The sequence below is a fragment of the Scophthalmus maximus genome, chromosome 10 (assembly GCF_022379125.1).
Source record: "Scophthalmus maximus strain ysfricsl-2021 chromosome 10, ASM2237912v1, whole genome shotgun sequence".
In the NCBI taxonomy this organism is placed as follows: Eukaryota; Metazoa; Chordata; class Actinopteri; order Pleuronectiformes; family Scophthalmidae; genus Scophthalmus; species Scophthalmus maximus.
In genome coordinates this window covers 11,914,776-11,931,266 of record NC_061524.1, presented here as the reverse complement: position 1 = coordinate 11,931,266, position 16,491 = coordinate 11,914,776, and the positions used below count along the sequence as shown (strand labels likewise).

Sequence of the window (16,491 nt, the reverse complement as noted above, 5' to 3'; positions counted from 1 at the left end):
ACTTGAGCAGTAACAAATCTCTTCAACTTATATTTGACAAAACAATAACTTACATTCAATTTCGTATCAAAGGAAGTATAAATTCGAAGGAACGGCTCACAGGCAAATCCATAATTCAGGAATGGAATGAAAACTGCCGATGCTTGTTCATCGTAGCGTTACATTTATTCTGAGGAAGCGGAGGAAATGGAAGGAGGTGAAGAGTGCAGGAGCCTGGTGTCTGACTTGTCAAGGCTTTCGACTAAGAAATGTCCTGTTGTACCCTGCTTGAGCGAGACGGTACTCTGCAAAAACAAAATAGCCTATAAGGCGTTTGTGCCAGAGAATTACGACTCAAAGTTATGTTTTATTGTTAGGATTCCTCTAGTGGCTGTACTTAATGTGACGGGAGGAAAGGAGGAAGCCGGGTGGCGTAGAATGAAGATTTCAAAACAAAACCAAGTCCCTTTTGTGTCAGCACCTGTAGGTGAACTATGTCAGGAGATGCTCCGATGGTTTGGATCAGAGGCTGGGGACAAACAGAAAACAAATGGCGTTGTTGAAGTTAGAGGACTCAGTATAAAAAATTGAGAAGCCATTTTTGCTAAAAGACGAAGCAGAAAACAGGAAACAATGTTATGGATAACCTTCAGTTCTCTGTTGGAAAAATAAAATTTTCAGTGAGCAAAGGGTTACCAGGGCAACAGCAGCACTGCAGCTTTTTCTTCAGAAATCTGTATATGCACTTATTTACTTGGATATTTACTTATCTTCTCACCTCAAAATCAGCCTTTCTTGACCTTCCCATCCAGTTCATGTCCGGGTTGGGATATCCCCAAGGTTCACCTCAGGACCTGGGTGGGTAAACTCAGACAGAGCGAGTTGGAAGCCAGCTGATCCGCTCTGATGCTAACATCAGCTCTTCTGCATCCTCACTGCTTAAATGCGTTCCGTGGGAAAACAACAGCCAGGCTGAATACCTGGTAACTGGTTGGCTGGATGAGGAGTAACCCACCAACCTTTCTCTTTGACAAGCAGCTCATTGTTTTCTCCCTTCATTGGAAAGTAATGTGGCTCATTTGCAGATGGCCCATAAACAGCAGGCAAAACACCACAGAAGATACACAAATACCAGGATCACAGAGATTTATATCAGCTGGAGTTTTTCCATATGCTCGGTGAAACAGCACTTTTTTTTTTTACTTTCTATTTTACTCCAGGTCCACAGGTACGGCCAACAGCCTCGCCCACTCTAAGATCAATACCCTGCAAAAAATATTCACACTCTGTTATGCACACTGGCACTACGAGGGAAACAGCTGAAGCAAAATAATTCAAATAATTTAAAATAGCTGCCACAGGCTGGACATGTGGCCACTTTTAAACACACATTCACATGCCTCAGGCAGGCTGCCAGTGGGTCAAGTGACTCCGGAGCAATGAAAACCCCTGAGATGCTCTGGTGTGTTAAAAAAAAGATTTTTATCTGTGTTAGTCCGTCTGTCCACACAAGACATTTTGCATGCATAAGGGGAAGAGGCAGTGCTCCATTTGCTTTGCATACTGTGTGAGTGTGTGTGTGTGCACGCATGTGGCTGAGTGGTGTAAGATCTATGAACACAATGATTTGCAGGAGCCTATTACATGTTATTGCCCAAGCAAAATGTAAATGCTGCGGCATTTGGGGTCAACTCAACCAGCCGAGAGGAACAAGTCTGTTTTAATTTGGATTTCCCGGACTGCAATGGAAACACTGTCCTGACAACTGGATATGGAATGTAAATACATACTTTTAGCTAAACTAGACCAGAATCCAGTCCTGCACAATGGGCTCATTGCCCGAGCCCAATGAAGACTGTCTCCATGGAAATGCATTCTCCAACAATGTCTCCTCTCCACCATCTCCACCAGTCTATTTATAGAATGGTGGCGCTAGCAAGCTGGCAAAGGATGAGTAACAGTATAGTGAGAATGGAAATGTCTAGTATCTCCACCCCTCCATGCTGCCTCTCCTCACGCTCACAGCTTCATTTCAAACCAAATGCTTTGAACAAGCGTTCACACAAAAACAGCTGACAAACAAACCCCCCTCTCTCGTGAGTGAAAGCAGGATTTTTTGTGTGTGAAGTTGTGTCAAGCTTGTGTGTGAAGTTGTGTCAGGCCGATGCAAGGCCTGCAAGGTATGCACATACACACGGCAGGTATCAGCGTGAAGGTTGTGGGACTCGGCGGCCCGCTGCTTTTTGACCTCCCCGTGCGGAATGAGGATGAGAAAACATGCTGGCATCTCGGGGGTCAACAACTTCTTCCTCACTCAACGAAATGGTGTGAAGCAAGTGTGTGCATTGCCAATCACATGCACCGAAATTTAATCAATAGAGATAGATATTTTCTTCATTCCCCTCACAGGTCTGCCATATCACAAAGAGCTGAACTTGCATGGCTACAGAATACCTGCAGCAAAGCCACAGCCTATTAATTGAGCAACCAAAAGACCTCCACCTCGGCGCACTCTCAAGTAACAGGCATGGGCTGAATACACTGTCAGAAGTCAAGGCGAACGTTTTCCCCAATCGTGCTTATTTCGGTAATTAGAATTGGGCTACATGAATGCAATGCTTACAAATGCCACACACTACAGTTGCACCACAGAGATGAGCTCCGACAAACAGCATGGCGTTAACTCAATGACCCGAGAACAACAATTATGGCTGTCGGATTTTATTAGCAAACGCACTCTCTCCTAACAAGTCGCCATCATTTTATTCAAACACTTCCACGTCTGTCCGTGCTGCTGCATTTATTATTGAATAACCAACTTAAATTGACGACCTGATACCACAGTGAGTTACAATTTTTGTGCTTTTTTTAATCCATAGAACAAGAGAAATTCAAAATATACAGTATATCACATCAGAAACCCTCATTGATGATTGATTAAAGCAGCAGAGCTTGTTTACATACGCCATTTAACTACTGTCCTGCCTGGAGGTGCCTTTGAGCAAAGATGAGATTGTATCTCTCACACATTGTCCCATTTAAGCCCTTACTGACACACAGAAGAAGACAGAGCACCACTTTTATAGGCTACATGGAAAATGGATGACACAGCAGATCCTTTTGCTCTAATGATGTATATCTGGTTTGTGGCAAAAAAAAAATGCATCTAAGATCGAGTCACTGCTTCCTATATAGTTCAAAACCATGATGATAATTTGGCAATATCTACAATGCCGTGCAACATTTGCACAGTACCCCTCTAATAGGATTATCTGGTCAAAATAAAATACCGCTGGTTGGTTTGAACGAGGCCCCATCGTGCTGAGGCAGCAAATCCACCAACGCCGCCCTACCAAACGTATGACCCCTCCCCACCTCTTCTCATGCCCATTCAAACTCCGCTCTGCTCTCGGCAACAGACCTGCTGTTTCTGTGTGTGTCTCCAGCCATTGATCCACTTGCGCTGATACAGGAGTTAATTAAAAGAAACAAGACTCAAAGCTCAGACCCCTGATTCATTTAAAACTGGCAGTTAAGTAGTCAGAGGAGACGGGCTCCATATCAACCGTTAAATAACCATTAGAATCAGACCTTGCAGAGAAGCAAAAAAAACTATAAACTCACTAAAAACGCATGAGCTTGAGTTACGACTGGGCTTGTTGTGACCTGCTTCAGCCACGTTTGGCTTGTGTCTCTGGTCCAGTTAATAATCACATATAGCACAATCGGGCTTGAGGGTTTAGAGTCCATTGTCAGACAAAGGTGTGCATCTTTGATTTCACCATGGTGAATCCCCAGTGTGTGTGTTTGTGTCTACCGTGGCACGGCTACATTCTGGGTAATTACAGTGCAAACAAACTGGGCGCCAGGCCGAAACCGAGAGTCTTGCTTTCTGGGGCTCATTGACTCCATGGATGTGCTCAGAGTCTGATCAATCTCAGTTAGGGCTCAGTTCTCGACTTCTGTTTGTGTAATAAGGTTGCCACAAGCATCATTCAGAAAATACTGACAGCTCATTTCAGACAGCGCGCAGGCCGTTATTGGAAAAGTAAAGAAGAACAAAACGGAAATAGTTTTGTGAGTCAGCATAAACGGGCCTTGAAGCTTCTGGATGCTGAATATTTTCATGCACAAAGTTGTTTGTGGGTGGCAGACCTGATCCTGTTCTCTGTCGTGACCTTTCAGACACAATTTCTCTGAGCAGCTGCCAGGCAACCCTTTGTTTCTGTGTGCCTCGTGAGATACATAGTTATTGTATGTTTAAAGGACCCTGTCACAAATAAAGCTGACATCATCATGGAAGCTGACACGCCTATCTTCCTTTTAGATAATGTAACATGTTTGATTGAATGGGAAACAGCATGAAACCATTACTTTAATTGTAATTTTGTGTGTGTATACACAATGCTACTTGGCAGAGTGAAAAAATTGTCCGTAATTTACATTTGTACAGAAAAAACGGGGGGGGAAAATTGTATCAACACATATTTCATTTTAGTACTACTTGGCATTTTATTTTGATCACAAGAATGTGTCACGTTGTGCTCTTGGGAAAAAGAGTGGAGTAGTAATATTTGTGTGGAAGGCTCTACTGTGATGGGTGTAACTAATGGGTGCCAGTGCCACTGGGGATAAAAGGAGCAAAGTAAACTGATATTAAAGAGAAAACAACACAGAGCAGCCTTCTTTGGCGAGGAGGAGAGATTATTCCCCTCAAGTCAAAGCACACTCCCAGTGGCCACACTGACCTCCACGCAAGGATGATGTGACGGCGCTCCATGCATCCTGTTTAACCATGACCAGCAAAGCCCTCATTTCCCTGGTAACACAACACTGCAGTGTTACGCTACACAGATAAACTCTCGTCTGCGTGGAGATTTCCTTCCAGCAGAGCGAGGCCCTCGTTTGTCCTCTGCAGCTCAGAGATCATCCTGCTCTCTCAGAGGAGACCCCCGGCCCGATCTCTCCAATCATCTGCACAAAAAGGTGTTACAGACTTGAAAATGTCAAGCTCTCTTGCCATTAACCCAGTGCATTGATCCAGCATTAACAAAAGGACTACTTATGAGCTTGTTTGTGTGTGTGTGTGTGTGGGGGGGGGGGGGGGGGGGGCTATTGGCCGAGTATAAGTTTGCAGGGGTCCCACTTATAAAATAATCTATTAAGTCATTTGTACATTTTAGTTGCCTTTCAATGCATGTCATATATTCTGTTTTGGTTAAACTGTAACCTAATGGAGCGAATTGTGTCCTTGAACCGCCAGAAATGTATTACTTGTTCCTCTAACTGAGTTTCTAATTGACCTGTGGGCATGCATAAATAATTTACAGAGTAATTATACACAAATCAGGGATCTTAACCGCTCTTACTTCACCAACATACAGGGTCTCAATTAGAACAGTTATTATATTTAGGAGAGAGCATCACAAGTTATGTTACCACTTGCCAGAAACAGTGTTATGGTGAATAAAACTCCAATTTCAAGGCAAAATGTTCAGAAGTTCGAGGTTTGGAAATATCCTTTCAGTTATGCTGGCAGTGACAGGGGACCGATAATGAGTGCAGCTTTGCTCGCTCAGTTTCTCTTCAGTGAAAGTGGTGAGCCCGAGGCTGGGGGGAATCCTCACATCACAAAAATCCAAACTTCCCAGCCACTCATCTAAGCAGTGAAACAGGACTCATTCACACATAGTGAGAAGCCAATTCCAATTAAGAGCTGCCTCTCTTGACAGCCAAGCAACTTTCTTCTCTCCTGCTGCCCATCTCACAGTGACGACTCTCTCTCGCTCTGCCCTGATATGATGGTTTTCTGCTTTTCACTGCACAATTGTAGTTTATGGTGCTGTCAGACTCAATACACTATATTGTTTTCAATTCAATACAGCAGCGCAATGTAGATAAGTGGGAGCACGATATGAACACTGGGGATTTTGAGACCAGAAAAGATGGTGTTTCCTTTGAGAGGGTAGGACAGACATGAATTGGCAAGCTGGAATCAACTGATGCAAGAAAGATGGAAAAAATTGTCACTACCCACTCAATGTCCCTGCACTCAGCCAGCATCCGTCCTACTCAGTTGCTTGTATCAATTCACAGTAAACTAGTATGAACAAAAACCAATATATTCCTGAAGGAGAGGTCAACCAAATTGTCGAATCTTGATATTTTGCAGGGCAAAGTTCTATCAAATTGAATTGAATTGAGTGAAAAGCAAAATATGTGGTAACAATAAGCGACAGGAAGCAGATGCATCTCGCCTCCTTTCTATCCAGAATGTGTGCGGAGTATGGGGTGTACCGATTCTCCAAATCTACAACTGTGCTCAGACATTTGAGCCACGCTTCAGTTCATATCTTGGTTTCACCTTGATTTCTAATAGAATAACAACTTACTTATTTTGATGTATTTTGGTATAATAAAATAATCAGTTTTTTAAACTCAACAGGCTACAATTACAGTGACGGCAGTGGGTCGCGATACAAGACTGACAACGCTTGTATCACGATATTGGTCTCAGTTTCAGAACCACTGCACCTCGAGAAAGGAGTGGATTTTGATTGAGAGCAGCCAGTGGGTGGACACCTCCAACAAAAGAAAGGTAGACAGACACATATGAGCAGACTCAGGTAACACATTAGCATATTCACACCATCACCATTTGCAATTAGGGCAGCTCTATTTTAAGGCTCTCTGGCCTGTAGATATAAAGGACTCTTTTCCCCTCATATTGTTCCTCCGCTGTTCTTTTGTTGCTCCAGTGTAATTTTAAACTTACCACGGTTTTATGCAAATAAAGATGTAAAAATGCAATAAATTAATATATAACAGAGTCAGACGAATCCCATAACAATACAGGTAGCACATAGCAGATTTAATACTCAGAGGATGTCCACAAACAGAATTCTATGAAACCGTTCAGATGCTGGCAGCAGAGTTACAATACCTTCACAACGGCAGTTAAACTGAAAGCAAATGTGTGCGAATTAACTAAATGACAGCAGCACACCTCAATCTGGAAAGGCTTTCACATAACTGTCACACATACGTCGACAAATGTGGGCACGGCTGACCTTAGTACAAGCTAAATCCTCCCGGTCAAATTTACAGTGTTTATTTGGACAGATTTGTTTGGCTGTCACAATAATGAGCCCAATCCGAGACCTAATGGCCTGAGAGGCTGGGCTGCCGGTGACCTTCAGGTTCGAGCCGCAGCCTCACCTACCCTCCTGGCAGAGGACGCCACCGTCTCCTCGTCCCAGGAATGAGAATGGGTAACCAAGCGTTGCTGCCATCCATCATCACATTACACACATTGGCCTAGTTAAATGTCCTTTGCAGACTTGACTAGAGACACGCTGGGCCACACAGAAACATGGGAAGCAGCTAATTAGTATATGCCAACAGCAGAGGTTCACCAGTCATTTACCACTTCAAGGGTGAAATCCCTTCCAGAGTACTAATGAGGACTTTGTCCATTACTCGAGTCTCATCCATAACAATGCCACAGCAGCATCTCCACAACGAACAGCAGATGCACGTGGCCCCTTAAAGGAAGGATTACAATAATAACTGCATATTCAAACAAACAAGGAGACAGATTGAAGGATGTTGCTAAATACGGAACACCATCTTCAGAAAGTGTCTATTGAACCATTTCACCTTCCAGGAAAGTTCTTTTGACCAGGGGGCAAACAGCTGGTGAGCGTGAGAGAGGTTACCGTGCCGAGCAAGTGCTGTAGTGTGATGCACTCAGAGAGCTCAGGGAAATTAGAAGAGGACAGCACTGGGGAAACAGGACATGCACCAGCATATGTCTGGAGGTAAGGGAGTTTTTTTTCTTTCTATCCCAGTGCATTGGCTGAAAAGACCTTGTTTAGAAAATTATCCAATAATATAGCTATGAAATTCACAGATGTTTAGGGGGCATGTGTCAAAGTACCTGCAGTAGAAGCTGCATTGCATATTGTGCGAACAGTACCACCTTCAGTGTCAGCAATACTCAAAGCAATTAATAAAACTGTTAAAATCATTAATGAGTGCCATGACTGTGATAATCACCTAGTAGAATACAACAACTGTAGCATAATGACCCACTTTAGTCAATTGGATGGAAGAAGAACTGCAAGACTATTATCTCCTCTGCTGAAGTCCATCTCAGGCTGTAACTCAAACATTTGACACACCGGTCAACCCAATTGTAATGGAAACAGTAAAAAGGATGAAAGGAACTTAGAATTAAAGTGTTATTAAAAAACGCACCAATCTCAGATCCAGCGTAGAACGCCTCCCAGGTCAGCCATACAACTTCCCAACCACAGCAGACTAGACACCATCAAGATATGGGATCACACCAGCCGTGACGCCCATCAACAACCGACGTTCTGAGCCCAAATACTTGCTAGTCTTTACTGCATTGACGGGCATCACAGCTAATGTGATGGTGTTTAGTTTTACCTAATGTCTTAGAGTGGATGGAAATGATTGAAACTGGGTTACAGAAATCAAACAAATGTGGGCCAGGGGCGTATATATTTGGGGGCGGGTCTTACTTTTTATATTATATCACTCTTTACAGCAAAATATTTCATAATTTTGGACGTTTCGTGTGCTTCCATACGGCACAGATTCAGACAGGATATTAGCATGCAGGCAGCATCAACATAGAGGGCAGTGAACTTGAAGAAGACCTGAATTCTGAACTGAAGAAAGACCTAGGACCATCCGAGAAAACGAGAAGCTCCCATCTAAAACAGGGGAAGCTACGTCTTTCACAATGACGTGGTTTGGGTATGAAAAGTCTGACATGAAACAGAAAACTGCACTTTGCACATTATGCCGCGAACCGATCCCCGTAACAGACCGCTAACCTCTTTTACCACCTACACAAGAATTACGTCAAACTGTACGGAGGGTCGATGAATGAGAACCACAAAAGTACAGTTGAGTGCTCCAAAAAAACCAACAAAAAAAACAGACTCAGACATTACAAGAGACTTTAGCCTGTGGCGCACCATATGGCAAAGCATCACAAAGATGGAAAGAGATGGCAACTTACATGTCCAAAGACAACACACACACACATACGCACACGCACACACACTACCACCCCACTTGCCAGGGTAATGGCCATCTGAGCTGACAGGGGCTCTGTCAGAAACACACCCACTACAGCCATCAGCATTTCATCACTGCGTTAAGATGCTTACACACACACGCTAATTTGTTTGGCAAGACAATCCATGGTATTTTCACTTCTCCCTTGAATTATTGCGAGTGATTAAATATGCATCTACAAACTGGCTTGGTTTATGAGTTACCCAATCTCATTATGGCCGAGTACAAGACGGGCTACTTCCCAATACTTTCCGAAAATCAACTGGCCAATAAAACATCAGATTTGTGTGCATCCAGTGGATACATGAGGTTGTTTCAAGTCAACTGTCTTTGTGTTTTTATTGGGGATGAGAAATGGAGAGAGATCATCCGTAAATATACTGCAACTATTTATATTGTGATAAATGCATATCTCACCCTTGAGTGAACACGCTGTTTTAATGTCAAGATGACAAATGTTAGATTTTCACTAACAAAATGAAACACTGAAGCAGGTTCTTGACTGAAGTTCCAATGTTTCTGAAATGCATATTATACTGGATACATTTGTTTAGGTACAGATACAGAGCATGCTATCTATAATACAATCCAGTCGTACTGTTCAGCCGTAAAGTCTAGTTTTATGATGCCTATGACACGGGTATGTGGAGAAAGTTTGAAAAAGTTGTTCGTTAAATTGGCTAAATCTCCCCTTCACCCCTCCCTTTTCTGTCAATGCAGCATATGGTTGCAATTCTACTTCTCACCTGACTTTCTGACATTAAGATGATAGGAATCGTGGATCTTTGAATATTTCTTTCTTTCTTGCATTATTCATTTAACTTGTCCATTCATTTTAAGTTCATAATTCACCTTATTATTTGCACCGATCCCCTGACCCCCATCACACAAACGCACGCACACACGCACACACACACACACAAAACGAGAGCAAACAGCAACATAAGGCACACTTCTTTACTACCAACACAGTAGAAACATAGCCTCATTTCTGAGAAACCAATCCCAATAGAAATAACACAAACACATCAGGGTCACCGCTTGTGACAAATTTCAGATTTTATCAGGCACTGGGGGCCTTTAGAAGGGCAAATGTTGTCATTTTTTATCTAGACATTGGTCTAACTAAGATTGGTTGCCACTGACGAAGAAAGGACTAACATGCCCGTCTGGCAATACAAGGTTGGTTGCTTCTCCTTTATTTCCTGTTAATTTCTCTGCAGCCCCTTGTCTAAAACTAATTCAAACAATGTTTGAGTGAGCACTCAACAGTGGACCAATTCTCCGTTCCTCCTACAGCCATTCACTGGGTATGTCAGCTTGGCGTAAAAAAAGATTTACAAAGAAATACTTCTGAATGATTGTTTATTAGTCTGGGACCAGATACCAAATTAACTAGCAATGTTTCATTCAACCTTATATTTTTTCTTAGTTCTTTTCAAGATTTTTTTCTTGTCCACATTAGTTCTTTGTGTCGTTCACTGTGAAGCTAAAAAAGTGCCTCATAAAGCAGTTTATTCTCATAGGCCTACTCCCAGTGAAGCCAAATCAGTCAATATTGTATGCTAATGTGGAAAGTGTCAGCATATAGAGCAGTAACATGGCATAGTATATGGACTGAATGGAATATCCAGGCTACAGATCAATCATTTGTGTAACTTATACCTTTGACTGACTGAAATTGTATCACATCACTTGGCCTCATATAGCCCAGCAAGAGCATATGATGCCCTGTAGGAAAACTCAAATCAATTTTCTTACTCACTAAAGAAAACCCTCTAGATTGCACTCCATGCCCATTAGAATTTGCCTCTGTGTACAGTTTGTAATCCAATATCACTGAATAGATGGAACAGTGCAGCTGCGCTACCCTTATGATACAATCTGAGGAAAGACCTGTAGGTCGTCATCATGAATCTCCAATGTCATGAATAGCCAATTTGACTTTAGTATTGAAATGCCATAAATTATTTTCCATACAGGAGAAGTCAACCTGCCTGTCAATCATCAGACTCCAGGGTGACGGAAAAAAATCATTCATTTGTTTATTCTGCATTAATAACAGCAACAACAAAAAAAGCACTCCATTCATCATTTTGTGTCAAATCTTTTTTAATCCATAGACTACTGAAAAATGTGAGATCATAAATGGCGTCAGAAATGAGGTTTCCAATATAAAGGACAGGATTAAATTGATGAAACTCCCTGTGTGGACAGGTTTATCAATCATTCAGCCTTCTTATCACCTTTAGCAGACAACAGCCACAAGAAGACGGTCGCTCTCTTATCACAGTAAGCCGGCTAACTTCAGCGGTGAGCCCGTCAAAACAGCAGGGAGAAATTAGTTTAGTCCCTACACTGATTGGATTTAACGCCAGGAGTGGGTTGAACTTCTGGCCCCAAAGACAAAAGCCACCAACTGCTCTGCTTTAATGAACATGTCGGCTTAAATGGAAATAAATAACTGAACAAAACATGATTCGATCGCTGGTTCTCTCCCCAAGTTCATCCTGGAGCCTTGAATTTTACACAGGGAAACGACTGAAAACTCCATTTAACATTTTACTGTTCATTTGCAATGACTCAACTCCTCTGCCACACACTTTAAGACAGCAGCATTTAATATGACTGCTGACTCAACAGTAATCTGCTGCAGGTTAAATGTGAGTCTGCTCTGCATCCACGGGGACGTGACCCATCGGGACTGCACCTTGTTTACCGAAGCATCAGTCAGTCTGAGCTGCTTACCGCTTGAAACTGGACCCTGGACGGCACATTTGTGTCTTTTGACGAACATGTCCTGCTAGATGGCAAACTCATTAGCATGTGCACCACTGCAGCTTTACAGACCCAAGTCTAGAAAAGTTGTCTCCACACTGCAGTGAAGGTCTCACAAATGAATACAGAGGTTTGGCTGTCACACAGTTACAGGCGAGCTGCAGCAGCAATGCTCCGATGGACGGAGACATAATATGACAGGCAAACAAAACTACAATCTGAGCAGCCTGAAATGAAATGTAAACCTATTAAGGCCAGCTCTGCAGAGATACAGCTCACCCTGTTAAATCACTTAAGGTTTTAATAGGCCAAGTTATTTTAGAAGAGGGGAGAATATTTCCACTCCACGGGGTAAATGTGTTCTGTTGTAATAGTTCACAGTAGGCAACAGCAACAGGGGCCAATGTGGGAATGTGCACCAAGTGGGTCTATTTTGACAGCTTCTGAACCTCCAACTGGCCTGTTTCACAGGAAGCAGAGCCTCCTTTGGTTTCACACGGCCTGTTGTAAGTGTGCAAGTGTTTGTTTAGTGGAGGAGTAAGAAAAGGGAAAAACACCAGAAGGAGAAAAAGGGTAACCACAGGACAAATAGAGATCAAGAAAAAAGAAAGACTTCAAGGGAGTGAGCGGTTTTGGCATAAGAAGATACCAAAAAATATCACAGCAGTGTTCGGAGACACATAGAATAGGTCATTCTCTCTTGGGCTGCGCTGACTTCCTCATTCTTTCGTATTCAGGTCCTTCCTGTGCTTCACCTCCCTCCTCGGGCAGCTGCTGTGAAAGGCTCAGACTTCAAGGTAACAAGGGAGTGGGTCACAGAGGCGGGAGCGGAAGCGGCGTGTGCAGCTATTGCACCGTAGTGACGGCTCTGTAAACCCAACCACCTTGCTGTTGTTGGGAGCATTTTAGAGGCCGCATCTACTGCTACAGTGGCTGTGTATGAAGAACCTGAACCTGAATTCGCTTGCAGGAACCCCCCCTCTGAATGGGGAAACACCCACAGGGAGGGGAGAAAGGGCAGGCTGGCTGGAGAGTCTGACATCATCCAAGTGTGGGTTTTCCATGGCTGTGAAGTCCCGTGTGTGTGTGTGTGTGTGTGTGTGTGTGTGTGTGTGTGTGTGTGTGTGTGTGTGTGTGTGTGTGTTGTTACATGCACAACTGTAGTTTCCCTCTCCAGCTCTCCTGGTCAGATATTCAACATTCTGAGTTTCTGCTGCGCTGCGCAACACACACACACACACACTCACTCACTCACGCGCACGCGCACGCTGCAGTTCAAAGCAGAGAGATGAGGGGAACCATCGGCCATGGACTGGTAACCGCAGCCCCCCCCCCCCCCCCCCCCCCCCCAAAAAAAGCTCACCCCAAACATCCGTATTGCAACAGTACAAATATAAAGCACCCATCCCAGATCCCTGATCCCCGTCCGTCGACCACCGAACCGATCCCATCAGCTACTGCAGACATAGTCCAACGCCTACAATGGGATCGCGTTCAAATTGCCACACAGCAATAGGAACATCAGTGTCTGAGGGGGGGGGGGGGGTGTAACCCCTGTAAAGTTGAAGGACGCGGGACAAAACGCCAGAGAAACGAGGCTCAGTGTGGCAGCAGTCTGAAGGCGAGTTGCAGCGAGCGGCCGGACAGCGCCAGTGGGCTGTTGATGGGTTTCAGCAAGCGCTCGGAAAAGAAAGAGAAAAAGATCTGCATTGCCCCTGTCGAAGCTCCGCGTCCCGCCGCGGATTGACATGACCACACGGCGCCGGGCTGGGACACGTCTCTTGACAATCTCAAGACGAGGAGGCATGAAGGGGGGGCGGCAGATCTTGAGGCTAGTTAGCTTTACTTCCTTAGCCAGCCGCTCTCCCCCCCCCCGGTCCAGCCCGCCCGCCCGGTCCCACGCCTCTCCCGGTGCGCGCACACACACACGCACGCACACACACACACACACACACACACGTCCTGGGACTTACCGGTCGTATGTGCTGGCGGTGTCGCTGTGTGGAGACGACGAGTGCGGGCAGGCTGCCGGCCGCCGCTCCGCTGCTCCGGGACAACAGGAGCACCGACCTGCACACTTTCGCAGCCATCTCTGTAGTGAACCGTCGCGGGGGAAGGAGACTGCTGCGGGCGGACCGAGACGCACCGAAGGGAAGAGGGAGGGTGGTGGGCGGGTTTTTTGCGGGGCTGGACTACGGCTTCTTCGCACACATGCCCAGTGTTGCAGCAGTATGCATAGAGATCCGACACACTTTCTGTGTAGGCAATTCCCAAACAAACATACACATATATATATATATATATATATATATATATATATATACACACACATTTATATACATACATATATATGTATATATTGCAGTCTGTGCATATATATATACATATAAATACATATACATACATTTATATACATACATATATGTATATATTGCAGTCTGTGCATATATATATATATATATATATATATATATATATATATGCAAAGACTGCAATTTGATACCTGTCACTCAGCTGCTCCTTTGAAGGTCACAAAAAAAGTGTCATATATAAGCACAGGTGTGTGCAAATGTGCCAGTTCACACACAATGTACTGTGATAGCACACAGCCTTTTTTTTTAGTTCCGAATAAATGAGGGGCAGAAAAATATACAATCACTCTCTGAACATGATCTCCGCTATAGTCTCTACTGACATGATCTCAGAGGAAGGGTACTGCAAGATTTAAGAGAATAAAAATATATATATATACTAATGGGAGAGAACATGTAGGTGGGAACAACAGGGATACAGGAGATTTTCTTTTTTTCCTTTCTTCAGTATTGGATGCCATACACAGAGCTGCCATTCCCAATAGTGAAAGGAATAAAAAGGAATATAGGATATTAAATCACCGCTATAAACTCTGCATTGAGTAATTGTTGTTGTGGGACTTTAAATTACACACACCACAAATCTGAAGAAATAGATCATGGGGTATATATATATTTTTTTTTAATCCCAGTTTTTAGTTTATTCACAACAGCCTACAACTATAGACAAATGGTATACATTGCCAACCTCCTTTGTTTTATCATTTGTTAATTTCCCATTGATAAATAAAAAAAGTTATCATTAGTTAAGGTGTCCATACCTGTCTGTAGATGTACAGTTTATACTGACTGGTTTAGCTATTACAACAGTGAAAGTTGGCACTTGGTGGACTTCAGTTCAAAGATGTGTCCAGCTTTTCGTAAAAGAGACAGACACATTTTAATTTGTCTCTTTCTCTGATGTCTGGCTGCATCTTGGCAGACTTGCAGACACTGGCCACACCATCCTTTATAACTTTGAGTCTATTATTAGTCTGTCCTTCAGCCACTCTTGTGACTATGTCCCTAAAAGAGAGACCTACAGGATGAAATCTAATTGAACTGATCTTCAATGACTTTTAAACTGCATGGGCTACTTCCTTATGTACAAGTATTTTAATGCATCTCTGTCCCAACCTGGCAGAACATAAGGGACAACAGTCAAGTATGAGGTGTTTTGTTTCCTCCAGATTAACTCAACCACTGCAAATGTAGGTAATAGGTGTGGTAATGGGTCTGGTTGGTCAATGAATGTCAAGGAGACTCCCCTTAGTGCAATGTAGCATGTTCCTCGTAATCTTTGACCAAACCTGTCATATAATACAGTTTGCAAAACCTCTGTTTGTCAAAGGTGAAACCAGATAGCCAGATAAAGTTGTAGCTTTCATTGTTGTAATCCATGTGATATAACGGCTCTGTATGATGGCTCCAACTTTAGAGAATAAAAAGCAGATAAATAAGGGGGAAAAAAGGCAAACAGTGATTTGTTTGTTTTGTTGTCGTAGATTGTGGTTGTCTGCTGTTTGTTTGTGAACTCCAGTAGTAATATGTCATTGCTCGTCTCAGTTCCTTCTGTACTTCTTCAGGTGCAGTGCATCGGCCTGTGGGGGCGATGCAATTTAAATGCAAATTCTCAGCCCCGGACAAGAACTGCTCAAGGCCTCGAGGCTGCTTTGATTCACAGGGGGAATCTTTGTGTGACGCCAAATACTACCAAGCACCGGCTCACATAAACCTTTACACTGCCACTGTAACTGTACCATGTGTAAGTGAAATGTGTCATTTGTCCAGGGTGAGTCAGTAGTGTAAACAAAGGAAGCTGTGATAAAGTGAAATCAATCAATCAATTGATCAGTTTAATCACTTAATCATAAGCAGAAGTTATAGTAATTACCATCACTTTTATCGTGTATCAGACCTCAATATCTGAGTTTGTTGAATAATATTGTGAGCTGGATGATAACAAGAGTGGGATTTACCTTATCTACCTATCCATTCATCATACTACTTTTTATGGGTATATTTAATATGATTCACGAAAAAAAAAGCTTTTATTTAAGTATTACAATAAAAGTATTTACACAAAGTGACACAAAAATCAACAGCAAAACTATTGTTAAAGATTAAAATGTCAAACCATCAAGTTCAAACCATGAAGATGGTTCAAAACTATACAGGTAGAAGATGACAAGATCAAGAACCAATGACATCACTGCTCTTAAAGGTTGTGAGTCCTGAAATATACAGTAATTATATACATCAACATGTT

The 16,491-nt window shown here is 43.1% G+C and overlaps 1 protein-coding gene across 2 annotated transcripts in view; it reads right to left on the bottom strand.

The window, feature by feature from the left end:
- Nucleotides 1-14,045, bottom strand: part of mcu (mitochondrial calcium uniporter) — a 50,459-nt gene extending 36,414 nt beyond the window's left edge. Inside the window, exon 1 of one of the 2 annotated variants that reach the window (XM_035605264.2) lies at nucleotides 13,845-14,045. In XM_035605264.2, the coding sequence (XP_035461157.1) occupies nucleotides 13,845-13,961 (117 nt within the window). In that variant the 5' untranslated portion in view covers nucleotides 13,962-14,045. The remainder of the gene's footprint in view (nucleotides 1-13,844) is intronic. The other variant, XM_035605263.2, reaches the window with a different exon arrangement.
- Between the last annotated feature and the right edge of the window lie 2,446 nt (nucleotides 14,046-16,491).